This window comes from Phoca vitulina, unplaced genomic scaffold (assembly GCF_004348235.1).
Source record: "Phoca vitulina isolate PV1807 unplaced genomic scaffold, GSC_HSeal_1.0 scaffold111, whole genome shotgun sequence".
NCBI classification, from domain to species: Eukaryota; Metazoa; Chordata; class Mammalia; order Carnivora; family Phocidae; genus Phoca; species Phoca vitulina.
The window spans coordinates 1,440,469-1,466,951 of NW_022589814.1; the positions used below are offsets into that span (position 1 = coordinate 1,440,469).

General features: G+C 51.2%; 1 protein-coding gene across 4 annotated transcripts in view; it reads left to right on the forward strand.

Moving 5' to 3' along the window:
* Positions 1–26,483, forward strand: part of IQSEC2 (IQ motif and Sec7 domain ArfGEF 2) — a 76,387-nt gene that overhangs the window by 27,009 nt on the left and 22,895 nt on the right. For 2 of the 4 annotated variants that reach the window (XM_032398153.1, XM_032398156.1), the window contains exon 3: positions 10,051–10,146. The exons of 1 other annotated variant lie outside the window; for it this stretch is intronic. In XM_032398153.1, the coding sequence (XP_032254044.1) occupies positions 10,051–10,146 (96 nt within the window). Of the gene's footprint in view, positions 1–7,281; positions 8,261–10,050; positions 10,147–26,483 lie in introns of those variants that run through there. One more of the 4 variants, XM_032398155.1, reaches the window with a different exon arrangement.

The window sequence follows — 26,483 nt, forward strand, 5'->3', positions numbered from 1 at the left end:
GCTTACTTCAGTGAGGGGTCCGGGAGAGCTTCCTGGAGAAGGCAGAATCTGATCCGGGCTGTGGAGGACTGACAGGCTGACTCTGCGTGGTGGCGGCGGTGGGGGGGTTGGGGGGCGGGGTTTGACATCCCTGCAAGTGGGACCAGCGTGCATCAGAAGCAAGGACAGGATCAGAGTGGGCGCAGTGGGTTGGGTTGAAACAGATCTGGGCAGGAAAAGAGCTAATGTTAAAGTTGCGAACACGGACAGGGGCTGGTCAGATACCGTCTGTCATCGGTGGGAGCCAGGGAAGGCTGGAAGAGAGAGACTGGGCTCTGCAGGGTAGCAAGGGCAGTGACTGGATCCGGGCAAAGGGCTCCATTTCTGGCCAGGTCACTTTCTAGTTATGTGACTTTGGACAAATCTGTTCATTCCCTTGGAGCCCCCAGTGTCCTCATCTAGTAAACATTGTGTGTCTGTGTGTGTAAAAGGGAAAGGTCTAGGTGGGGAGAAGACCCGCCAAGGAGAGGGGCTAGGCCTTGGCTATTGTGGCAGCAAAACAGCAAGGAGGGAGCAGGGTCAGTAGATCGAAAACCAGCGGGGCCTGAGGGCTTCTAAGTATGGGGTGCCAGAGGAAGTGTGGAGTCTAATTAGAGCTGAACAGCTGGTGTTGTGCGAGGGCTGTGGGCAGAGGAAGGTGCCCGGACTTCCTGTGGATTTGTGAGAAGTTGTCAAGCCTACAGGCACTTGAAACCGAGGTCCGCAGAGGGCAATGGCTCAAGTTCACAAAGCATGGCTCTCAGCGGAGCCTGCCTCCTAGCTGTGCGCTCTCGGCAAAGTCCCTGAACTTCTCTGATCCTTGGCTTCCTCATTGGTGAAATGGGGACAACAATTCTGACTTCTCTGGGTTAGATGAGAGAAATGAAAGTAAAACAGTGTTCAGCATATAATAGTGCTCAATACAGGGTAGTGCCCTCTGCCCTCCTCTACCCATTGTCTTTCTTTTACTGGTTAGTCAAGCTTGAGGAATGTGGAGATGCCCCCCCAGAGGTAGGAGGGGCCGATACCTCTGCCCCCAGAAGCCAGAAGCCGGGGGATCCTAGGTTTGGAGGCCCTGCCACGGTAGGGAGGGCCAGGCTGAAACTAGGGGGCCTTGGGGACCAGGCTGGGGTTGCCAGGCACGCAAGGATGAGAGCCGAGGAGGTGGCCTGTTGCTAGGGAAGGAGGGAGGAGGTGGGGGGAGCCACTGACACCCGCAGAGCCAGGGATGTCCCCATGGCAACGGCCGCGGGGAGGAGAAGTGGGAGGAGGAGCCCCTGCTGGCTCGGTTCCCAGAGGAGGCCTCCCACTCTGGGCCTCAGTGCCCCCATCTGTCCGGACGAGAGTTTGCATTAGATAATCTCCAAGATTCTTCCTTGCTTTGACCTCCTGGCAATCTGGGGTGGCTGAGACCTCATGGACCTTCCGAGGCTCCCGCGGCCACATGTCTGAGACGCCACCAGTCCCTGGAGGCGAGCCAGCTTGTCTGTCTTCCCTCCCATGCTGCGTCCACCTCCTGTTCGGTGGCGTAACCTGCTTGCCTGCCCTGCCCAGCTCCCTGTTCCCAACACGTCCTGTGCCTGGAACCCTGTCACTTAGTGTCTGCTGAATGCTTTCTGGCTCTGGGGGCCCAACTCCAGTCCTGCTCACTCTGGGAAGCCTTCCCTGGCTGCCCTGGTCCACCCCGCCTGCTTCCTCCCTCCTGGGATGCTCTGGCCCCAAAGGTCTGAGCTCCTCCTTGCTGCCATTTATCTGGCAGCTTCTAAGGGCTGGGCTCCACCCGGGATGCTTGACAGGCTCAAATCTTTACAGTAGCTCTCTGGCGTCACATCACGAGTCCCCTTTTGCCTATGAGGCAGTGCTCCGTGAGCTTATGTGACTTTGTTTGAGGTTCCCCGGGCACTGCGTGGCAGAACCGGGCCTGGAGCCTGGCTCTGTGTCATTGCCGCTCCCCCAGGCCTGAGGTGGGGTGTCAGGAGCAGCAGCACTCAGTGAGTGCTGTTGCTGAAGCTGTCATATGCCGGGCACCCTGCTGGCCACTTTACCTATACTTTCTCATTTAATCTCCATAATAATGCTGGCGGCTGTATATTCTTGTCATTTTACCGGTGAGGAGACTAATGGGAGCTGAAATTATTTACCCTGCAGGAGAACTAGGATAGGCATTCAGACCATCAGAGTTGCCGTCCCCACACTATACTGGAGTCAACCCGACTGTATTCCAGAAGCACATGGACAGGTGTACTAGACCTGTGTTGGGTGGTCTGTCGGGGGTGGGGGTGGCGGGACAAAAGCGGGGTACAGACACCAATGAGCCGGCTCTGGCAAGCCCATATGGGAGCGTGCTGAAGAGGAGAAGCCAGTTGTAAGGACGAGAGTCGGGAGTGGGTAGAGCTGGAACGACAGTGGGATAGAGGAGGATGGGGGGGGGGGATGTTGGGTAATTTTCCCAAAGGAGGTGCCATTCCTGGAAGCTCCTGAGGGACAAGAAGGGGTAAGAGGGTCTTCCCTCCCTTCCTGTTTTGCGTTCCCCTGCCTCCGCCTGGCCCAGCCCCAGGAAGTGGGTGACCCCTGAGCTGGCTGTGTGCCTGGTTGGCACCAAAATAAACTTGCCTTCTCTCTCTTCCCCTCCCCTTGCCTCTGTCCCCTCTGTCCTGGCTTTAATTAGCAGCCCTGGGGATGAGTCATTTGGCAGCTGGGGCGGGAGGCTGCACAGAGCCCAGCCAAGCCTCGCCTCCTGCCCCGAGCCTCGCGGGCCGTGCCACCGTGTTCACGCGTGTCGGCGCGCTCCTGTGTGCCACCCGGTTCCGTGTCCATGCGGGTGTGGAGAGCACAGGGGTGCTGGCATGTGGCCATGTGCGTCTGGGTGTCTGCATCCCGGCATATCCAGCCATCGCTGCCTTTGTTTCCGCGCGCCACTGAATGTCAGCGTGTGTGAGTGCGTGGCTGTAGCGTGTGTCTGGGGTAGCAAGTGTCAGGAAATGAGGGAGCAATGACAAACACTTTATAATTGCATTCCCCCCTCCCTGCATAATGTTCCCTATGCGGTCTGGCTTATGCAAGCCCTGCACTTATATCCCCAATTTTCCCTTATCTTAGTCTGGGTACATTTTGTTGCAGGGAACAGAAACCCACTCAAACTTGCTCCAGAATAAAGAGTGGTGGTGGGGGGGGGACTATTGTGAGACTACCTCTCACAGAATCTGAGAAATGAAGTGTATATATAGCCAGGCCTCACACCAACTGGAAGCAGGACCACGAAGTCAAGGACCAAGATTTCTCTCTCTCGCTCTCTGCACCTCCCAGGCCCATGTCTCGTCTATGTATCTCATGGCTTGCTTGGTCCCTGTCATCTCTTTGTCACTGACTCGTCTCTCTGGACTAGCCTCCTCTGCTTTCCCACGACCTGCTCTGACTGCCAACCCGCAGGCTACGTGACCTTCTAGCCTAAGCGTCCATCCCCTATGACTACAGTGTTTCTGTCCAGCTTGTGGTAACACAAGACAGCAAGGGGCTGTCGGTGGGAGTCCGTTCCCTTAGAAGTGGATGAGGAGAGAGAGGTCAAATACTTTTCATGGTGAGCAGTTTTCTGGGTACGCAAGTGAGGTCAGCGCCTGGGGCGGGGACAGTCTGCTCAGAGCCCATGGTGGTTAAGGTTGCCCATCCATCAAGACTTCTGCTCCTACTCTAATGCAAGTTGACCTTTCCTCACTGTGCTTTCAAGTTCCGTGCTCTTGCCTCAAAACACCCTATTTTATTGAAATAATTCCCCCCTTTAAATGCCAGAACAGCTTTTAAGTGCACAGTGAATATTACCATTGCTACCAGTGTGTGGTGATTTTCATAGCCTCAGAACAACTGGCATAAATGCTACTCATGGTACCAGCTGCTACCAAGTTCTTGGGTGCTTTGGGAATTTTCACATTTTATTAGCGCAGCAACTGAATTTATAGTTATCTGCAGTATATAATTACAAGCACACATTATCAATATTATCAGCTTGACGCTTGAGCTTACTTTTCCATTAATACAAACCCCTGCAGTTTTTACATTAATTACAGAGAGAATTAATGACCTCTTAGACAAGTTTTCACCTATGAGTAAAGAGTTTGGAACCAGCTGTGCCCATTATGACTGCTCTCCAGACGCAGGGGCAATGCCCACGGCTCTGACTTTGGCCTTGGCCTCACATCCTCTGGCTGAGATTTAGAGGCTGCCCACCGCCTCCCCAGGGGCCTCCTGTTTCTGGCCTGGCACACGGAAGGTGCTGTTGTTATTTTTAAATAAGAATGATAGTTTTCTCATGATCGTTAAAGCCATCTTCCACGTGTAAACGGTAAATGTGAGTGGGAGAGATCATCCCAGGTTCAGGGCAGAGTCTCCTTCAATTTCTCCCCTCCCCTCCTTTTTTTTTTTCTTTCTGTTTTTTTACTATTCCAAATATTAATAATTGCTTTGATCCACAAAATGTCTGCTGTGTATTAGGTACTGTTAGGGAGCATTCGGCACACATTCTCTCTAAGCCTCCTGGCCACCCTGCCAAGTAGGGGTGATTGTGTGCACTTCACAGCTGTGGGGAAACTGAAGCCTGTGGAGGTAAAGTGACTTGCCAGAGTCATCCATCCATCCATCCACCCACCCACCTGTCCACCCACCCATCCATCCATTCATCCATCGATCCATTCACTCACTCAAGGATGGTTTGTTGAGTACGTCCAATGTGCCAGGCACTGCGCTAAATTAGATGCAGTTGATACAACGATGAATAATAGAGTCCTGCTCTGAGGAAACTCACTGGCCAGTAGGAAAACAGACGAGAAAACAGACTATAACCGGGGAAGCACAGGGCAGGAGCATCTCATAAGCGTACCCAACCCAGCCTGAGGGTCAGGGAGGCTTCTCTAAGCAGACATCTAAGCTAAGACTTGGAGGGCGAGTAGGAGTTGGCCAGGTGAGGAGTGGGGTGGGGTGAAGTGAAGTGGAGAGTGTCTGGGGCAGAGCAGAAAATGTATGCCACGACTGTGGGAGGCGTGTTTGGCGCCTGCGCTTGTGAAGAACTAAAGCTGTATCTGCAGAGGAAAGGGGCTGTCGTGAGAAATGGTCTGGAACGGGAGCAGAAGGTAATTTGGGAGGCTGTAACGGGGACCCTGGTCAATTAGGCCCAGAGCTGAGGAGCTGCAGGCCCCAGGAGCAGAGTTTCCCTGCCTCCCTGCACACCTGGTCCTGGGACCTGCCTTGGGTCTGCCTGGGCAGCCTCCGGTCAGGATTCCAGTGACCGCAGTGCCCTCTAGTGTCTAGCAGCCCATCTTGCAGCCTCCGCCACAGGGTGGATTGTCTACCCCCAACCACCACTTACTGACCTGTGTGACTGGGTGCCCTGTGCTGGGTGCTGGGGACACAGGGATAAATAAGCCCCAGCCCCTGTCCCCACAGGGCCCCTGGCCCAGAAGGAGCATCAGCATGTGAACAGACGATGCTGAGACAAGCGTGGGGAGGGAAGGAAACAGGGGAGGGGTCAGGGCGAGTTCCCAGAGGGCACACCCTCTAAGCTGACTTGTGAAGAACAAGGGGGAGCTAGCCAGGTGGAGAGGGGGCAGTGGGGGCGGGGTGGGGAATGGCTTTTTGAGCCAAGACAAAGAGAAGGCTTGGACAGCCGTGTGGCTGAGAATGTAAATGCTTCTGTCTGGGTGGAGCACTGATTGAAGATGGGGGGGGCGGCGGGGGAAGGCTGAGACTAGCTGGAGGGTGGGGGGTAGCAGCCAGCTCAGAGAAGGTTCTAGGTTGCCTGCCCCTAGCTTATGGTTGGCGCTAAGTGAACAGAATCATATTAGGAGCTTCCCTGCCCTTTGGGGATCATAAACCCGTCTGCTCTCCCCCCAGACATACTGTTACTCGTTAATATTTTCCATACAACTTCAGGGGCTTCAGAGATACTCCCCCTTCCCCACAGTGGGGGCACCCATGAACCACAGCCTGCCAAACTGCTCTTAGTATCAATATGGAAACTTTATCGTGGCCTCCGAGGCTCTGCATGATTGGACCCCCGCCTACATCTCAAGTCTCGCCTCTCTCCCCTTTGCTTTTTCCACTCAGCTGCATTGGCCTCCTCGCAGTTCCTGGAAATACCGCCTCAGGTCCTTTGTCCAAGTTGTTCCCTCAGCCTGGAACATTCTCCCCTGCTACCTCCACTTTTTGCCCAGCTTCGCTCCATTCATTGGTGAATGTCTGTCTCCTCTCAGATACAGGCTCCATGAGATCAGGCCCAGTGCCTGGTCCACAGGATCTGTTGAATAACTGAGTGAAGGCCCCGTCAGTGCCCTGCGGCTGGGGTCAAGCTCCTCACCCTTAATTCCTCTTCCTTTCGGCCCACTGGGTCATCCCATGAGTCTACCCAACATGCTCAGATATGTCTGAATTCCAAGAGTGGCTCAGAGAGATTTTCCGAGAATTCTCCCCTTCCCTGAGACAAATAGGCTTCCCCGTGGGTCTCCCCTGTCTTCCTGGGAGAGGGGTCAGACTCTTTCAGGCTCAAGCTGACTCTTCATCATATATGCACATTCGTTTCACTGAATTCTCACAAGAACCCATGAGGTAGAAATTGCCACTTGTCTCTTAGAGATAAGGAAACTGAGCCTCAGAGGGGTTATCCAGCTAGAAAGTGGTAGAGCTGGGACTTGGCACTCGCTCTACCAGGCACCCGGGTGTAGGCTCTTTGCCTCACCACAGAGGGGAAGGAGCTTGCCCCGGGTCGCACAACCTCAGCCTTAAGGCCGGGACTAGAATTTCTATCTCTCAGCTCCTACCAGGCCAAGAGGAAGGTCTGGGTCAGGGGTGCGTGGGCACAAGGCACAGCTGGCTGCAGGAGCAAGAAGGGCTGCTGAAGGAGAAAGAAAAAAGCAGGGGTTGAGGCCAGAGCCGAGCCCTGAGGACCAAGGGCTTTAGAGGGTGGGAGGAGGAAGAGGAGGCCACAACCAACCGGCCCACAGATGCCAACTTTGCGGTGGTCTGGAGGGCCTATCTCTCTCAGCGGCTTTGGCTTTCTTGAGAGGAACCAGCTGCCCCGGCAGGGAGGCAGGAAGACAGGAAGGCTGGCCTGTTGCCTGTCAGTTCCTATTCCTTCTAGATCACTGCCCCCCTGGCCCCTCCCAGGGCCGCCTTCTGCTCAGAACAGCCAGGGGCCTGGGCTCTGGGGCCGTGAAATGACAGGAGCGCTCTGAGCTGGAGCTGTGGGACTCTTCAGGAGCACCCCCCCCTCAGTCCTTCACATCGTCCAAATTCTCTCCTTTCTCCAGCCCCACCCATGTGGAGGAGAAAGAAAGAGAGAGAGAGATTACTGTGATAGGTAGATAGGGAGTCAGGGCATCTGGATTCTAGTCTGACTGGCTGTGTGAACATTAGCAAGACTCTGCCCCTCTCTAGGCCTCAGTTTCCCCATCTGTCAAGTCAGGCAGGGCAGTTTCCTTGGGAGAAGAGCCTCTTGATCCAGAACAGCGTTTCTTCTGATTTTTTTTGCTTTTCTCTTCAGAGAACATTTCTCTTAGCCAGTCCAGGAAACAACACAGAAGAGAATGAGAGCTTATTGCGGTGCTCGGGAATATTGGCCAGGGCCTCATCTTGATTTCCCCAAATGGTTGATTTAAATATTACTTGATCTGGAGCATCTGGGCACAACAACAAAACAGAGTCTCTTTGTGCGGAAGATGAGAATGTTTGTTGAAAAGCTGCTGTGGAAAGTTTTCTGTATTCACAAGGCAGCAATATGGCCGAGGGGACAGAATCCCGATCGGGGGAATGGTCAAACCAGGTCTTAATCTTGAGGTTCTGCCGCTTAGTAGCTGTAGAACCTGTGCCCGGTGACTTAACGTCTCTCTCTCCCGCTCAGTTTTCTCCTCAGGAGAATAGGGCTAGTGACACATACTTGAGAGGGTGCTTAGGGAGATTCCAGCAAAGATGCGTGTAGGGAGCCTAGCCTGGGTTTGGCCCGGAGGAGTCACTGTGAGTTCTCAAAACTGCTTCCTCTTACTTGGAGTTCCCAGCCCTCCTGGGGGAGCAGGGGAAGGAGCAGAGTTTCCAGTTGCAGTCTGGCCTACCGCCCGGCTGGCCTGGCCCCGCCTCCTTGGTTCCTCCTTCTAGGGAAGGGCTGGGCAGGAGGGGGTGGTGATACCGTGGAGGCACCGGCTGGCCAGGGGGCCTGCCCTCGGGACAGGTCCAGACCCATGGAGCCCCCCGGGAGGAGTAGCAGGTAGGAACCTAGCGCCCCCTCCCACCCTGCAGCCCGACCCCCTCCTTCCCTGCCCCGGCCTGGACTCGGTCCTTGGGCTGCTGATTCAGCAGCCTCCTGGCTTCCTGGTTCCTGGCTTCCCCTCTTGGACTCTTGGAGGCCTTTGGCTTGGGGAGGGAGTTAGCGAGAGCGGACATCTGGGTGCCCGGCCCTGTGAGGACTCTGGAGCCCTGAGCAGCACAGTCCGTGGCCCATGAGGGGTGTAACTGTGGCTGCCTTGGCATGCTGGCCTGGCTTAGCACTGCAGGTCTCCCCACGGCCGCTAAGATTCTCTGAGGCGAACATTCCAGCAGCCCAAGGGGCTCTACTTCTCAGGTTTAATGAGATAATGAGTCAAGAACTGGGGCTGGTGACGGGCACCTAGATGGCACTTGAGAAACAGTCGTTCTGATGATGACGATTACGTCAGGGTCTCAGATTCTAAGATCTCTATAAGGATCTAAGATTTGGGCATCCTCAAAATCACAAGTGAGATGCTGGGTAGCTGGAATGGCCTGCAGCCACATTTCCTGGTCTTTACTTGGGCTCTGGAATGGCTAGGCCCTGACCCGCAACCTGCCTTCAGGGGCTTGTGGGGGACAGGGGCTGGCTGACCTGGAAGGGCCAGCTCCACTCCCAGCATCCACCCTGCACTGGATAAACCAGGCCCTCAGCCTCACTAACCTCCTGTCCAGCTCCCCCCACCGCCCATTCTCTGGACTTTAATCGTGGGAAGCAGGAGGCACAGGGGCCTTTGGACCCTGCACTAGGGGTGGGGGCAGAGCGCTGCGGGGTGGAGTGTGGGCCCTGCTCTGGGCTGGGGGCACAGCACTGGCCTTGGAAGCCAAGACTCCTGCTGGGAACCACCCTGTCCCCTGGCTCACTGGGCCCCACCCACCCGCTCAGCCCCAGTCCCATCCTGTCACCTAGACCACTGAGACCTTGTCAGCTCTCCTCCGCCCTCGCCTCGCCTCTCCTCTGCTCTGGCGCTCTCTGCCTCTCCCTGTCTTCTCTCTGTGTCTTTTGTCTCGCCCTTTCTCTGTCTTCTTCTTGCTCTGTCTTTCTCCTTTTCTGTCTCACCCTTTCCTTGTCTCTTTCGGTTTCTCTCTGTCCCTTTCCCTCTCCTCCTACAGTGTTTCCTCCACCCACCTGGCCTGGGTTCTTCCCCCTCTTTGGATACAGAGCTCTTCGCTCTCCATCCCTTCCTCCCTTCTTATAAGGGGTCTTCTATAAGGGGGAGCCCCCCCATGCAGCTTTTCCCTTTCTCTTTCATCCCCCCTCCCCTCCCCTCTTCCCTACCCGTGTGGCGTCTGGTGTGAGGAGGGCTCCCTTCCCCCTTCCCTGCTGTGGTGTCCCAGTGTCTCCGTGGCTCAGGTCCCCACGGAGTCACCTGGATCACAGGAGGCCCAGACCGGCTCTTTTGTCTCTGCTGCCCCCTGTTGTCGTTGTGTTCTGTTTGTGGTTCGAGTGCCGTCCTCTCTTTCTTGACTTTGTGGTTTTTTTCTTTTTTTCTTCCTTCCTTCCTTCCTTCCTTCCTTCCTTCCTTCCTTCCTTCCTACCCTCTCTTCCTTCTCTCCCTCCTGCCCTGCCTCCCCACCTCCCAACCCTCCTCTTCCATTCCCAATCCTCTACCACCCATTCCTCCCAGTCTTCCTTCTCCCCTTCCCCACTCGCTCTCTATTCCTTGTCCTTACTCCCCACCCTGCCTCTCCCCTCCCTCCCTGTCTCTCTCTCTGTCTCTCTTTCTCTCTCTGTCTCTTGCTGTCTCTCAGGTCCACAGCGTCTCATACTCTACACCAGTATTGCTGTCCTACTCAGGTCCTTGACTCCATGAAGCTTACCCCCTCAGGCAGGCTGGCAGAGAGCAGGTAAGAGCTAGACCCATCCCTCCCCCCATCCTAAACCCTTCCGGACAAATCTGCCATAGCATTGCCAGACCCCCTCCCCCATCTCCCTCTAGCCCCTGGAATGAATGTGGAATGGATGTCTGAGCATGTGAGGAGAGTGACTGGGAGACCAGGTAGGAGACCAAAGAGGACATTCAGATTCTGTTTGTAGTTTGTCCTTCCTTAAAAATCCTTCCCTAGATACCTGCCCCCAAATGGGAGTGGTTGGTTCTAGAATATGTAATATTTGAGCTGCTTTGAAGGATGAGTAAGAGTTGGCCAGTTGGATAGGATGGGGAAGGGTGTTTAGGCAGAGGGAAAAATTGCCCACAACTTTGAGAACAACATTATTTCCAAGGTAATTGGAAATCACATTTTACATTTTCTAATTATAATGCAATAACATGAACTATTCATAGCAACGGCAAAAAAGGTCAGGCCTACTTGAAAGTTGAAAAAATACTTGGGTGAAAGAGGAAATAAGAATGGAATTTATAGACTATTTAGGGTAAGTATCAATTATAGGCTATTTGGAATAAATGTCAACGGGAATACTATATACCAAAACCTACGGGATGTGACCATGGGGGATTCCCAGAGGAAAATTTATAGTCTTAAATGCTTTTATTAGAGAACAAGACAGTTTAAATTAAATGAACTAATTATTCCACTCAAGAATTTAGAAAAAGAACAACCAAAAGAAAGCAGAATAAAGTAATTATTGTAGATAAAACCAGAAATTAATGAAATAGAAAACAAAGGATTTGATAAACTAAGAGGTGGTTTTTTAAAAGACCAGTAAACTAGACAGACAGTCCTCTGACAGATATGACAGAGAAAAAGGCAAGAAAGACATAAATAAAATAAGGTATGGTGAAGGGGATTTAGCCACAGATTTTGAAGAGATGAAAAAAGTCGTAAAAGATGCTTTGTATAATTTTATACCAATAAATGTGAAACTCTAGATGAAATGGGTGGTTTTCTAGGAAAATATAAATCACCGAAATGACTTAAGGAGTGACAAAAAAGCTGACTAGAATAGAACAATATAGAAGAAGTTAAAAAGATGGTCAAAGTTTTCTCTTCAGAAATGGTACCAGGGCCCAGTTGGTATTATGGAAGTTCTGGTATGATGGAAGTTCTATCAAATCTGGAAAGATCGGATAATAGAAAAAAATGGACAGCTTCCCAGTTCATTCCAGAAAGTTAGTATAACTGGATAGGTTTAGACAAAAAAAATGAAAACTATAGCCTAATCTCATATATTAATACAGTCACAAATATTTTAAATAAAAGAGTATCAAACTGAATCCATCAGTGTATTGAAAGAAGAATGTATCTTGACAAATGAAGGTTTGTCCCAGGAGCACAGGAATTGTTCAACATTAGGAAACCTGTTATTGTAATGGATTACATTAATAGATTAAATAGAACATATAACTATCTCCATAAATGCTGAAAAAATAATCTGATAGAATTACACATCAATTCTTGATTTTAGAACTCTTAGTAAGTGTCCTAGTTATTTCTTGCTGTATTGGGGTAATTTGTTACACAGCAATAGATAACTAGTACAGTAAGCTATCAGTGAAAACATCCTTAAATTGGTAAAGAATTTTTTATCAGAAACCAAAGACAATCATCAAATGTAATAGTGAAATACTAGATAAATTGCCATTAAGTTTGGGAACAAAAGAAGTATGACTGCCATCACTGTCACTAACCAACATTTTTTTTCTAGAAGTTTTAACCAGTGGGGTTAAAAAACAGAAATAAGTTGTATAAATATTAGAAAGAAAGACTCAGAATTAGCATTCTTTGAAGATGATGTAGTTGTCTACTTAGATAATCAAAGAGAATAAAAGGAAAAATTTATTAGAACTAATAAGAAAATTATGTGAGATGGCTAGATACAAGAGAAATATACACCTAAACCATTAGCGTCTCTGAATACCAGCAACAACTAATTAGAAGACAAAACAGAAAAAGATTTCCTTCACAATAATAGCAAAAATGATAAAATTCCTAGGAATTGACAAGAAACATGAAATGCTTCTCTGTAGAAAACTATAAAATTTCATCAAAGGCTGTGGGAAGACTTGAATAGTCAAGCGTCCTATCCTGTTCCTGGATGGGAAGATTGAATATGGTAAAAATGACAATTTTTTCCCCTCAGTTTGGTCAAAAGGTTCAACACATTTCTCATTAAAATTTCAGTGGTATTTTCTTTGGAGGTTGGGCAATTGGATTTTAAAGTTCATTTGGAAGAGTAAATGCCCATGGATTACAAAGAAAATTTTGGAAAAGAAGAACAATGAGGGGGACCTTGTCCTATTAAATACAAAACTTACCATAAAGCTGCAGAAATTACATATATTAACACAGAAATAGAGGATGACATACATGGAACAAAATAGAAATTTTAGAAACAAACCCATATATTCATATGGGAATTTAATTTATGATAAAAAAACACATGTCAAATCAGTAGGGACTCAGTAAGTGGGATAGGACCATCAGCTATCAGTTGGGAAAAAGTGAAGTTAAACCCCTGTCTCATATAAAATCAAATACAAAGGATAGAATTATAAATGTACCAGAAGAAAATACAGAATATTTTTATAATATGAGGGTGGAAGAGCCTTTCTGAGCATGATGGAAGAACCCAGAAGCCATAAAGTAAAGAACAGTAATTTTGGCTACAGTGAAGTTAAGAACTCCTGTGTGGAGAAAGATACTATACACAAAATTAAAACGTAACAGGCTAGGAAAAGGTATTTGCTACATAGATATCAGGCAAAGGTTAATATCTCTGTCTATACATCATCACCTGGAAATCAATAAGAAAAAGATGTATACCACATTTAGAATAGAAAAATAACGTGATCTGGCAATTCAGCAAAGAAATCGACATCCATTAGCTGATGAATGAGAAAGGATACTCGAGCTTGCCAATAGCTAAAGAAATGTAACTAAAACAATAACGAAGTACCAATTTTTTTTTTTAAAGATTTTATTTATTTATTTGACAGAGAGAGACACAGTGAGAGAGGGAACACAAGCAGGGGGAGTGGGAGAGGGAGAAGCAGGCTCCCCGCAGAGCAGGGAGCCCGATGCGGGACTCGATCCCAGGACCCTGGGATCATGACCTGAGCTGAAGGCAGTCGCTTAACCGACTGAGCCACCCAGGCGCCCACGAAGTACCAATTTTAAAGTGCCAAAATTGAGAGGATTGAAAGAGTTGTGAAGAAACAGAACCTCTCGCATTCCTTGACTGGAGTGCAAATTGGTGCGATTTTTTATGGCACCTTTTTGTTAGTTGCCCCCAGAATCTTACATGTGCATATACTTCTAACCTGAGAACCATATCTTAGAGGTAGATTTCTCTAAGGCTTTACTACGAGATGGTCCCCCAACCAGAGGTCTTTTCTAAAACATTCAGTCCCAACCGCAAGCATAAACCATACTGCGCAACTCTTTGTCACATGCCCTTGTAGGATCACATTCTCAGCCAACTCTTAATGAAAAGGTTGCATGATGTATGCTACTCAAAATAAAGACAGGATTATGTGAGTAGGAATAATCTTTTAGCCAGTCTATAAAAATGTTAAAGCAACAGAAATAACTTTTAGCTACATTTTAAACAAAATGTGCATTCCTTTGGCCCAGCAATTCAACTTTTAAGAGCTTATCCTTCAAAACCACTTCCAGACATACACAAAGATATTCACTGCAGCATTGTTTATAATAGCAAAAAATTAAAACAACCTTCATGTCCATCAATAGAGAGCAGCTTTTCCTTCATGATTCACCCCTACTATGGAATACTCTTACAGATCAAAAGAAAAAGGTCTGTCTCTGTATACTGGCATGGAAGGATCTCCAAGACTTATTGTTATATGAAAAAAAGCAAGTTGCAGAACAGGGCTTGTAGTATTATCCCATTGTTGTAAGGAAAAGAAAATCCACATAACAATGATGAAAACATGTTATGCACATCCTGTCATAATTTCAAAATCACTGGCCTTTTTCCTTGGTCCCATTTCCTTGCTTTTACTAACTTATTTCCTTCTTCCTCTGTACCATTTCCCTATGTCCAGTTGTTCAGATCTTGCTTTTCCTTTTAATAACTAGCTCAAATACTACCTTATTCATTCAGCGAGATTTGTCCTGCCTACCCTTGGTTAGGCCTTGTGCTGAACCTTTATGGGATACAGGACTGAATTGTATCTGGTCCTACCATCAGGGAGCTCAAGTCTAGAAGGGAGAGACACATAGACAATGACAGCATAGTGTGGTTTGGTATGGGACAGAAGTAGGTTCAGAGGGTTTCCTGAGGAAGGGCACCTAATCCCATCTGTCCCCTACAGGAGGGGACATGGGTACTGAGTCTTGAAGAGTAATAGCTTTCCTTCATCCCCCAACCCTGCCAGAAGTGGTCTTGCCTACTTTTTGGCTCTTCCAAGCAGGATGACCTAATGGGGGAAAATAGTTGAGTCAGTACCTTTCTTTATTCAAATCTAAGTCTGACCACTTACCAACTCTATGACTGTGGCAGGCCATTTAACCTCTGAGCCTCTGTTTCCTCATCTGTGTAGTGAGGATAATGCCTACTTACCTCTCAGGGCTGATTTAGGATTGGAGATGGTACATGTAAAATTCCTGGGTGACTGTCAACTCTTGAAGGGAAGGGACCACCCGTGTCTTCTGTTCCTCGTAGCCAAGTGTGTAGCATTGGATTGGATTGGATCTGGGGATGGTTCTGGAGCAAAGAATGGGCCTGACCATAGTGGGGCTTTGAGATGAGAAGGCTAAGAGTAGTGCATGGGATGGAGGGGATTGCACTATAAGAAGAGAGAGCCACATCTCTGGTCTTGCCATGAAGGTGACACAGGAGGGAAAAAAATGGGCAGGTGGCCTGGGAAATGGAGCCCAGACAGGGCATTCTAGCCCTGGCTGTTGGCCCTGTTCCTCTATTGCTCCCATCTTCCAGTCTCACAGTCCAGGGCAGGGAAGTATGGTGGACCAGTATTTGCACTGGTGCCAACACATCTCCATTTCATTCCCAGTTCTTTCACTCACTAGCTGGGTGACCATAAACAACTCCCCTCACATCTCTGAGCCTAGTTCCTTATCTGTTGAAAGAAACACAATACCACCAACATCATGGGGTTGATAGATGAGATCAGTTGCTGAGTGCCTGGCACATAATGGGTACTCAAAAAAAGCATAGCTCTTCTTAGTGTTCATTTCAGTAGACACTTACGGAGTTCTGCTGTAGCCAGGGCCTATGCTAGGTAATGGTTCTTGCCTTCCACAAGTCCCCAGTTAGTTGGGGAGACCAAGGATGGCTATGATAGAGGGGCTCATGGTGGGGGGTGGGTGCTGTGGAAGCCCAAAGGAAGGGATCTGGCCTGGTCCAGGACCACTGCAGGTCAACTCAGCCTAAGAGCTGAGTCTTAGAGGATGAGTAAGAGGTAGTCAGGGACAGAGGGTGAAGTGTGGAAGAACATTTCAGGCAGAAGGAGTGGCATATGCAGAAGAACCTAGATGTTATTGGGTAGGGCCAGAGGTTCTGAACCTGGGTGGCATGGGCTTCAGGTGGTCCATGAGTCTCCTGAATTGAGTGCAAAATGTTTTGTGTGTGCACCTATGGGCTTTTTTGTTGTTGTTGTTGGGGAGATGTTCCATGGCTTTCGTTATATGCATAAAGGGTTTGTGTTACTCCAAAAAGATCAAGAACCAATGTTGCTAGTGACAAAGTGTCATGGGAATGGATTCTAAATAGGAGAGAAATTTGGTAAAATTTGTGTTTTAGAAACATCACATTAGCAGTCGGTATGAGAAATGGATTGTATGCATGGGGGCCAGCTGGAGGGCCTAAACTGGGGTATTGGCACAGAAGGGAACGGATTTGAGCAGAACTACCCTGTTGCACTACTCCACTGGGCACTGGTCATATAGAAACGTTTTAATTTCAAATTATGGAATCAAAAGCCTTTGAGAGTTATTAATGAGAGACCCAATAGAAGATGAAGGAAAGGGAGGAGACAAGGATATGTTGGCATTAGCAGAGGGCCACAGGGACATGAATCCAGGGTAATAGTGCAAGAGGAAAAGGGAACCTCTATTAATGCTTACCCAGCACTCAATGTCCTTGGTGGTTACTAACTTCCATCCTACTCGGTTGTTGGAGATCCCAGAGCGACACTGGAGACACTTATCACTCTATGGACTTTGGAGAGGATTTATGTCTGGTTTGTGAGTCAGGTTGTTTCCTGAAGAAAGTGGTGTTTGAGTCAATCATTCAAGGTCCATAAAGATTTGGAGAGCTAGAGATGGGGGAGGATGCTCTGAGAGAGCACACCAAGGCCCAGGGGTGAGGGATGGTGAAACTGAACGAGGGAGGGGGCGGAGCTTAGGCCTGCTTCCTTCTTCACGGTAGGCAGCTGGGGAGCCTTGAGCAGTTCTTGAGGAGGCAAAATGACACTAGTCGAAGAGGCTTTTTAGAGGAAGGGAAACTAGGGAGGAGGCTGCTGTGGTAATCCAAGAGAGAGATAAGCTGGGGTAGTGGCTGTGGGGAGAGAGCAGAGGAGATGCATTTGAGAGGTGACTGGGAGGAGGAGAGAACTGGAGTAGTAGGCTGAATAAATAGTGGGGGTGGGAGGGAGTGGAGATGGCAGAGGTTGGAATTCACAGTGAGTTTCAGTGTTCAGGTCTGGCAGTGGAGTCATTCATTCAACAAATATTTATTGAGCGCCAGACGCTGTGCTGGGCATTGGGAATACAGCACTGAACAGAACAGATGCTGGTCCTGATGGATCTTACGGTGGGTGGATGGATAATAAATAAATAAGCAACCAAATGTATAGAATGTGTCTGGTGCCACGCCTCTCTGGGGGATGATGTTCCAGACAGAAGAACGTGGAGCACAAAGGCCCCGAGGCAAGAGTGTGCGGGTCATGTTCGAGGGACAGCAGGGAGACCAGTGTGATTGGAGAAAGAGCCAACAAGGAGTGAGAGGAGTAGAAGATGAGGAGGTGGAATCGGCAGAATTTGGTGACTGACTTGTTAAGGGAGCAGGAAGAGTCTAGCTTGACTCCCAGGTGTGTTTTGGGCTTGGGTGACTGGGTGGATGGTGGTGCTTTTCACTAAGGTGCAACATGCAGAGGACAGGTTTGCAGTGGTAAGATGCTGAGTTTGAGGTCTCCGTGAGCTCTGAAGGCCCTAAAGGCCATCCTGGTGGAGCTTCCTGCAAGCATTAGGCTTGATGGGTCTGAGACCCAGGAGAGAGATCCATGAGACAGAGATGGGGATGGGGGAGGGGTCCTAAGCCATCCCTGAGGTTAAGCAATGGAGTGAGACTGCTGGCAAAGGGTGTGGAATGAAAGAGAAGAGGACCAGAGCAGAACTGGGGAAGAGGGACCAACACAGAAGAGATGGGGAGAGGAAGAAGAGATGGGGGTGGTCAGAGAAGTAGGAGGAAAACCAGCAGGGAGTGGGCTCACGGAAGCAGAGGAAGGAAAGAGCTGTCCGCGTGCACAGGAGGGGCTTGTTAAGAGTGGCAAATGTTACAGCTGGGGGAAGGAAGATGAGGGTGGGAGAGAGTCTATTGGCTTTAACCACTAGGAGGTCCTCGGCGACCTGGCTAAGAACAGTTTCGGTGGCAGGGTGGGCGCATGAGGCAGATTGCAGTGGGTTGGAGAGCTCGTGGGAGGTACTGAAGTGGAGATGGCCAGTGGAGATGAATTTCTCAAGAAGCTTAGCTGTGAAGAGGAGAGAGGGACAGTGATTGCTAGAGGGAGATGTGGGGGCAGATAGAGGGTTTTTATTCCCAGATGGGAGAGACTTGAGCTTCTATAAATGTTGGTAAGAAGGAGGCAACAGAAAGAGAGAGAGAGAGAGAGGTTGAAACACAGGAGGGAGAGGGGATGATTGTTGTGGAGGAGGTAGCAGGGGTGGGCACCAGAGCCCGAGTGGAGGGGCTGGCCTTAAATAATATGGGGGCCCTCTCTTTCTCACAGAGAGGCAGAGCAGGGGTAGTGGGGGCGAAGACAAGGGCGTTGAGGGGGTTGGTGAAAGAAATGCTTCAGTGGAGTTCGGAGCAACCGCCAAGGCCAGGAATGGGGGAGCTAGGAGGAAGCAAGGGATACTTCTGCTTGAGAGTCAGGGAGGACTTCCTGCAGGAAGCAGCATTTAAGCTGGGCCATAATGTTCAGATGGGATTTCAGTAGCGGAAGATGTGTGCAGAAGGAAGAAACAGAGTCAGCGAAGGCACAGAGGTGTGAAAAGGCCAGCCATCCTGATGGAATAATGAACGAGCTGGTTTGATGAAGGCTGAGCATGAAGTGAGCCACTGATACTGACAGTAATAATAACAGTTACTCTGTATGAAGCACCAAACCTACCCTGTGGCAGGTGCTCGATATACTTGAAACCATTTAATCCCACCACTCCCTGTGGAATGGGCATTTGCTCACTTTGTAGATGAGGAACATAAGTCCTAGAGAAGTAAAGAAGTGGACCCGAGGTCACCCAGCTGGTAGGAGGTGGGGCTGATAGTCATACCCAGGTCTGTCATACTCTAAAGCCCATGCTTTCTCCACCGGACGAGGAAGGCCAAGTGAGGCCATATGGTGGGGGAGGCTTGAATGCCAAGTTGAAGAGTCTGACCTTTTATCCAGGAAGCATCGGGGAGCCAAGGTGGGTGTCTAAGCAGAGACAAGCAAGAGATTCATGCTTGCTGACTTTATTAGGAAGGCTAATGGGTCCAAAAGGGTAGAGAGAAGAAATCGGGAGGTGACCACAGGGCCGGGGTGAGGGGTGGCAGAGGCCTGACCTGGATGCGAGGGGAGGGGGGGGGTGTGGCCTGGAAGATCACTTGTCCTCCGTGACAGCCTTGAGAGGTGTGGCGTTTTCTCCTTTTCTAGATAAGGAATGGGAGACTCAGAAAGGGTGAGCTGCTCGCCCCGGGCTTGAGCTCTGCTTCACGTGGTTCTGCTGACTCAGTGACTCTGTGGAACAATGTGTCAGAGGGAGCTTTGAGTATGAAGAGTGGGGTGTGCATGTGTGCGTGTGTGCGTGTGTGTGTTATGTGCACGTGTGTGGGCTCGTCTGCCTGTCCGATGGACAGCAGTGCCTTCCCTTGCCTGTCCCTGTCCTCTTTCCTTCTCATCTCTTCCCAATCCTCCAGTCGCCTGGCTTCCATACCTCCTGCCTCTCTTGAGCCAAGGGGTCTGGGAGCAGGGCGATACTGTTTCATCAGCTATCTCCAGAGGAGCAGCCTTTCCATTCCCAAGGCAGCTGGACCCCCTGAGCCCTACTGTCCATCCATCCACGCCGCGAAACCGTAGCCCGGCTCCAGGGCCTGCTGCACGCAGACTGGCTCCCGGTAGCCGTCCACAGTACCCCGGGGACAGGAGCTTGCTCCCTCACCATCTCTTCCCTGCCACCGTGGCGCTTCCGTGCGGGTGCCAGTGGCCGCCTTGGGAAACAGATTCAGTTCCCGAGCAGTTAACAAGAACCGCCACCATGTTCCTGTTGCTCTTCTCTGCCAGGCACTTGACGTATGTTCCAGTCCTTGCAACAGTCCCGTGGGGTTGGCATCACGAGCCCCATTTTTACAGATGAGGACCCTGAGGCTTCAAGAGGGGCAATAACATGCCTGGGCACATAGCCTGGAAGCACTTGCAGAGCTGGTGTTGGAACCCAGGTCTGTTTGCTTCCAAAGTTGTGGGCTTTCCACACCCCATTTCCGAGCATCACCAATTTCCCCGACCCTGAGCATTCAGGAGATACAAATCTTTGTCCTTCAAGGGCAGGATAGATTTCTAGAGATAGTGCCAAGTTCACCTAAAGGACCCAGTGGGATGAGCCTGAGACTTGGAGCTCTGAGAACTCCGGGCTGAACTCCCGACTCTACCACCCACCCAGCTATGTGACCTTGGGCAGGTTATCTCAGCCTCTCTGAGCTTCAATTCCCTCATCTCTAAAATGTTGCCGTGTTGTTGCAGGGGTTAAATGAGTGATGTCTGCAAAGAGCCAGCACCGAGCACGCTGCTACTATTTCTTTTCAAATGAAGGTTGGGCCGCCTGTCAGGTCCGGAATGGAATTGGTATTCTCTGGGCATGACCTTAAGCCAGCCCAGCTTGGGTGTGGGGGAGGGCTGTTGCAGGTCCTTGGAGACTGAGTTGGGCGTGGCCCTAGATAATCTGTGACAGTGGACTCCCCATCCAGACCCCCATCCTAGCCCCGCCACCCTGGTTCCAAAGCCGTTCATGTATCTCCCCTGCTCTGCAAACTAATGCCTCTGCCTCTCTCTGTCACCCGCCCGCCTGTGGCCTCTACCCTGCCCTTCCTGGCCCCAGGGAAGAGGAGGAGGAGGAGGAGACTGAGGAAGAGGAAGAGGAAGACGCTCATCAGTTCTGCTGTCCGGCCTCCGAGTGCAGTAGTCCCTCCTCTCGGTAACTGAGAGGACAAGGGTCATTTTCTATGCAGAAGCAAAAGCCTTAACCAGCCCCCCCGGCCCGCGATCCCCCATGGGACCCTGTCCCTGCTTCAGGATGGGCAAGCATCGTGCCCCTTCCTCCCCCACCTCCTTGGAATTCCCACACCCTCCCCCCCCCACTGCTGTCTCCCCTGGACTCCAGCCCCCCAATTATAAAGGCTGGAGCCCTAGGTCTGACTAAAATGTGGGAGCAGCAGAGCTTGGAGCTTGGAACCTGGACCCTCCCGCACCCGCACCCCACTTCCCAGGCACCCTGGAGCCTGCCACTCCTGGAGAGGTCTCCAAATGACATCCCAAGGACCTACCTCTGTCCTCTGTGAGCACAAACAGAGATGCAGGGTGCCTAGGGCTCAGAGGACCAGACGGGGGCGGGACCCGGCCTGCCTAGTTTCCCGTTGCTCGTTCCCTCGCTGTGGCCATTGCTGCCATCCCCTCTGCTGCTTGAAGGCCTCGTCCCATGCCCTCTGCCACTCCCACAGCGCTCTGTAAGTGTGGTCAGGAGGAAAAGGCCTTTCAGAGTGCGTGTGTCGCTGTGTACAAAGGAATTGCCATCAATAAAAGCTGATCTCTTCTCTCTGTCTGATGTATGTTCCACCCTTCCCCCCACTTCCCTCTCCGCATCCCCACCAGGGCTTTCCCTTCTTTCCTATCCAGGGCTGGGGACAGGGCCTGGGAGAGAGAGTAGGGTTCGATTCTTGGTATTGCCAGCACCCAAGAGGCAGGCACTCACTCACTCAATGAATGAGTGCTGTGGCGCTCTCACCACGGGCAAGCCTGCTGCCTTCTCCAGCCCGTCAGCACGCCGCTTGGCCCCTGTGCTACCTAGTTTCTGCCCCCCCTCACCCCTGCCGTGTGTGAAAGGAGGAGGGGGGTTGGATCACAGGATCTCCAAGGGCTCTTCCAGCTCCAACATTCTATCGATCTCAAATGCGACAGTTTTAAGGAAGTATGATTACATGCGTTTAAAATATAATTCAATGACACATTCCATGCAATTCTGTGGTTTCTATTTCCACAACACTGCAATTTGGGGAAGTCTCCAATCCTGTGGATTTCATGATTCTATTATTTTAAAAAGTTTCTGATGGTATGATTTTAATATTCTGTGATGGTAAGAGTCCTTGATTCTGTACTTTCAAGGTTCCGATTCTACAACTTCAGGGGTCTCTGAATCTAAGGGGAAGCCATTTCCTCCAGATGCAATGACCTAAATATTTCCTGCACCTTCCTGGAGCGAGTTCTAAGAATTCCTGGAGGCTGTTGGCAGGAGGGTGGAAGGTATCCTTTTCGGGCTGTAGGACCCACACCTTCCATAATGTGTCTTCGGTGGGAGCAAAGTCAGGAGACCCCCCCCAAGCGGGCTCATACCCCGGCTCTCCCTTTCTAAGCCTTTGGCATTGAACAAATCTGAGTTTACCTTCTGGTTCTCTCACTTACTGCCTGTGTAATCCTGAGCAAGTATTTTCTTCTCCTTGAGCTTCATTTTCCTCCCGAGCGCAGTGAGAATGTATCTACCTCTGTGGGTTATCGTGAAGATTAACAAGGAAACACAAGGAGCCCAGCATAGGGTCTGGTGCACAGTTGGGCAAGTATGCAGTGACGGGTGGCTCCTGCTTTGATTAGAGCCCATGAGAGAGTCCCCCCCCCCCCCCCGCCGTCCTTTCTTTCAGCCCTCCCTTCAGCATCCCCATCACATTGGTCCTGTCCTTTCCCCAGAGGCTCACCTTATTCCCTCACTCTCTGTTTCACTCAGCCTCTCAACTCATGTACTCACTTACTCATTCAAATTCTAATTTATTTCTCATCTCCCTCTGGACTTTCCTCTGTCGCTCCCCCTCTCTCTTCCTCTTCTCCCTCCTTTACTGTTCCAGAAGGCATTGCTTGAGCACCTAACTGTGGGCAAGGCTTTATTTTATTATTTTATTTTTTAAAGATTTTATTTATTTATTTGTCAGAGAGAGGGAGAGCTGCAGGCAGAGGGAGAAGCAGGCTCCCCCCTGAGCAGGGAGCCCAATACGGGACCCGATCCCAGGACCCTGGGATCATGACCTGAGCTGAAGGCAGACGCTTAACCGACTGAGCCACCCAGGCGTCCCCTGACGAGGCTTTAAGCTAAATTCTGTGAGGGCTCCAAAAGAAGACAGTGGCTGTGTTCTCCCTAAGTTCTCCATCACCCAGGGGAGAGGAGAATTCCTTTGGAAAAATAGGCAGGGCCTGAGGGGCGGAAATAATGGAGTAGATACAGCTTCACTGGTGAGCAGCATCTGTTCCTGGCCCAAAGAGGAGGGGGTATGTCAGGGTGGGCTAGGGAGGATGGTGGTGTCAAGGAGGGCTTGCTGGAGGAGGAGGGGCAAGAAGTGGAAGGCTGGGAAGGGTTTGAGAGGCATCACAGGAGACAGGCACAGCCTGGACAAAACTCTGGCAGGGAGCCCCAGGGTTGTGCTGGGGAATGGTGTGTAGATCGCTCTGTCCAACTGGCTCTCCAGGGAGTGGGAGGCTGGATGACCTGTGGCTAGAGAGACCATTCAACCCTTTATCTGACTGGAGATACGAGGAGGTAGGGTGGGGGTGGGAGTTCAACTAAATGGAGGCAGAGGGCAAGCCAAGGTCAGGTGATCACCGTGGGAGCCAATGAGGTATGGACTTCTGTGTAGGCAACTGAATTGGCCGAGGGCCTGTGCTGGGGGACGGGGGAAGGTTTCTGTCAGCTGTGAGGGAAGTGTGTGTGCCTGTGCATACGTGCGCGTGTCCTTACGTGTGGCGGGCAGGTGGAGCAGTACTGAGAGGCCAGGCATTGTTATGTATCTAAGGGGATGTGATTGTGTGCGGCAGGGTGTGAGGAATTCTGAGTGTGTGTGTGAGTTTGACTGTGTGAGGGGCTGGCCTTCTGTGCCTGGCAGGCTCTCTGTGTCGGCCGGGTAGAGATAATCACGAGACCGGGTGTGGGTGGCTTTTGAGCATGTGGGGCTGTGGCTTTTAGGGTGACGGTTGTCAGGCAGGATGGTCACACACACTCAGACACACACGACTGCCACCTGTCTTAGGGGACCAAGGTGGCTGCTGAGCACGTGCCGTGTGCTGGGCCCTGGCCCGGGCATGCGGGGTCCACAGAGGTGTGACGCATACCTGGCCACTGCCGTTGGGAGACAGGAGCAGGGAAGGGGGGGGACACTTCAAGGAGGTATCACAAGTTAGCTGCCGATAAGGACCACCCGTGATGTGAGGGTGCACAAGACGCAGAGGAGGGAGTAGCTGACCCTGTCAGGTTCTGTGGGGGAGTGGGAAGTGAGTCAGAATTGACTTTCCCGAAGGGCTCACCTGCTCAGAGTGCTGCAAGTTGCAGATGAGGTCTGGGGCCAAGGGGGAGAGGGAGGCCGTCCTGGGCAGAAGAAACAAAGGAAGAGTATGAGCACGGGCACTGGGCTCGCTAGCCTGGCAAGGGCAAGTTGCCTGCTTTTGCCCAGCTGTTGTCTGGGAACTTCAAGGCGCAGGGCTTGGGGGGAGCTGGACAGATTCAAGGCGCCGCTCACACTAAAAGCAGGTCTGGAAGGTAGGGTATTTGGGTTCTCATTCTTCGCGACCCTGGGCACGTCACTTTGACTTTGTGGGCCTCAGTTTGGATCTTGGGGATTGGACAGTTCATAAAGCCCATCCCCGTTCTGTGGCTCTTCTCCCCGTGGCCAGTCAAACCCATGACTCACTGTTCTCGAAGTCAGGCACTTCTTCCATCTAACCTCAGTCTTTCCTGCTTCCTCCTGGGTTGCTTCTTCTCACACTCCACAGATATTTACCCAGCATCTGGCCCTCTGCATGTCACTGTGGGAAGGCACAGGGAGCTGGAGAATGCAGACCAGACCTGGGAGGGGCAGTTCAGTGTCGGGGGCGGGCGGCGGGGGGGGGCTGGCGGGTAAGAACAGAAGTGTTGATTTGGCTCCTGGCTCCACCACTGCTGAGCTTTGAGATTTTGGGCAAGTTACTTCATCCCTCTGCACTTCAGTCTCTTCATCTGCTATCTCCTTCAGGGAGAACAACCCGGACCTTGCAGAGTGGCTAGGCCTAGCCAAAAGCAGGTACTCATTAAAGGACAGCAATTCTTTTTAGGGCTACAAAGAAGTAGAGCTGGGATTCAAGCCCAAGTCTGCGTGCCCCCAAGCCCACGTTTGTCTGCTGTCTCCCCAGTCAGCCCCTATGATGGCTGCCTCCCCTGCCAGCCCCTGTGCCAAGCCGGGCTGGCCTCAGGTTTGGAATCTCCACGGCACTGGGATTGGGCAGCAGAAACAGCTTGCAGAAGAACCATCAGAGGAGACGGAGGTGATTGGGGTCCCTCCGCCCCTCTGCCCCACCCACCCCTTTGTCCGGTCTCCTGACCGGGTCTTCCTCCAGGGCCCGAAGCCCCTGCTCTCATCTAGGTGTGCTGACCTCCTCCTCTGGTTTTTTTGTCTCCCACTTCCGGTCCCCCGCCCCTTCCAGCCTAAGTTGTCATGGGGATAGTCCTCAGCATCCCTAGCTTCCTCTTGCCCTCATCTTATGGTATCCATAGCGACAGCCCCCATTCATTTCCATGGCAACTGCATCCTGATCCTGTCCCCTGCTGGCTGCCTGGCTCCGGGCAGTGCCAATAAAGGGAAGGAGGGAAAGAGACCTCCCATTAGGAGCAGCATCTGGGGAGAGTCAATGCCCCATGCCTCAGGCAGGCCACCCTAAATCCCTACAGAATGTCAGGCCCTGCTTCTCCCCATCTTAGTGCCTTGGCTCACACAAGGTCACTCACTCACTTCTACCAGATCCTCCTAGGCAAGGCCCTGGTCAACGCTTTCTCCCCCAGGGAAGCCTCTAAGGCAGCAGGGGAACTAGTCCAGGCTCTGGGCTTTGGATTCCTGTTCTGCAACATGCTAACTCTGAGACCTTTGGCAGTTACTTTCCCCCTCAGAGCCTTTTTCCTCACCTGCAAAATAGGAATCCTAATTCTTCCTTCACGTTTGTCATGCAGATTAAATAATGTGTGGAAAATGCCTGACACAGGGAAGGTGCACTGTAAGTGTGAGTTTATTTTTATTCTGCTCAGCCACCCCCAAGCCGAAGGAATCTCTCTCCTGAGCTCCCCCAGCGCTTCCTCTGTTCCCCAGCCTTGAGAACTTTCAGCTTTGTACTGTGGTTATTTGTGTAATGTGGTTTATTTCCCCCGCTGCAGAGGATGCGCTTCAGTTTCCCGCACAGAATGGCCCAGAAGACAGTGCACATAGGCACATGTGTGTGTCTGTGTGTATCTGTATTCCTGTGTTCTTTGCTCCTGGTGGGGAGGAGTCCGGGGTGGGGGTGGGGTGTCTCCCAGGCCCTTTCTGAAGTCCAGGAATCCAAAGAGGGAATTGCGTTTCCCTCTAGCCCTGCACAGATGAAAAACAAGTGCAGGGAGGTAAAGGGACATGCCCAGGCTCACACGGCTGGTAAATGGCACTCAAGACTTGAAGCCAGGCTTCCCAGCTTTTTCCTGCCCGTATTATGAGTGTGTGTGTGTGTGTGTGTGTGTGTGCATGCGCACATGTGTGCATATGAGAGAGAGAGAGAGAGGAGAGATTTTCCCTGCAATCAGCATGCCCCTCAGTGTTTTGGGGGCCCTGAGTAAACGGATTTCACATGCCCAGGTCTGGTCTCTTCAACAGTATGTATGATATCAGGAAAAATACCCTCAAACACTGTCCTTTTTGCCAGGCCCTCTTGGGGGAGGCTGTGCTGACAGCCTGACCCCCCTGCCACTCTTCCCTTGGCAACCAAAGTTGGGGGCCAGCTCCGAAGGGAAGAATTGCCAAGGAG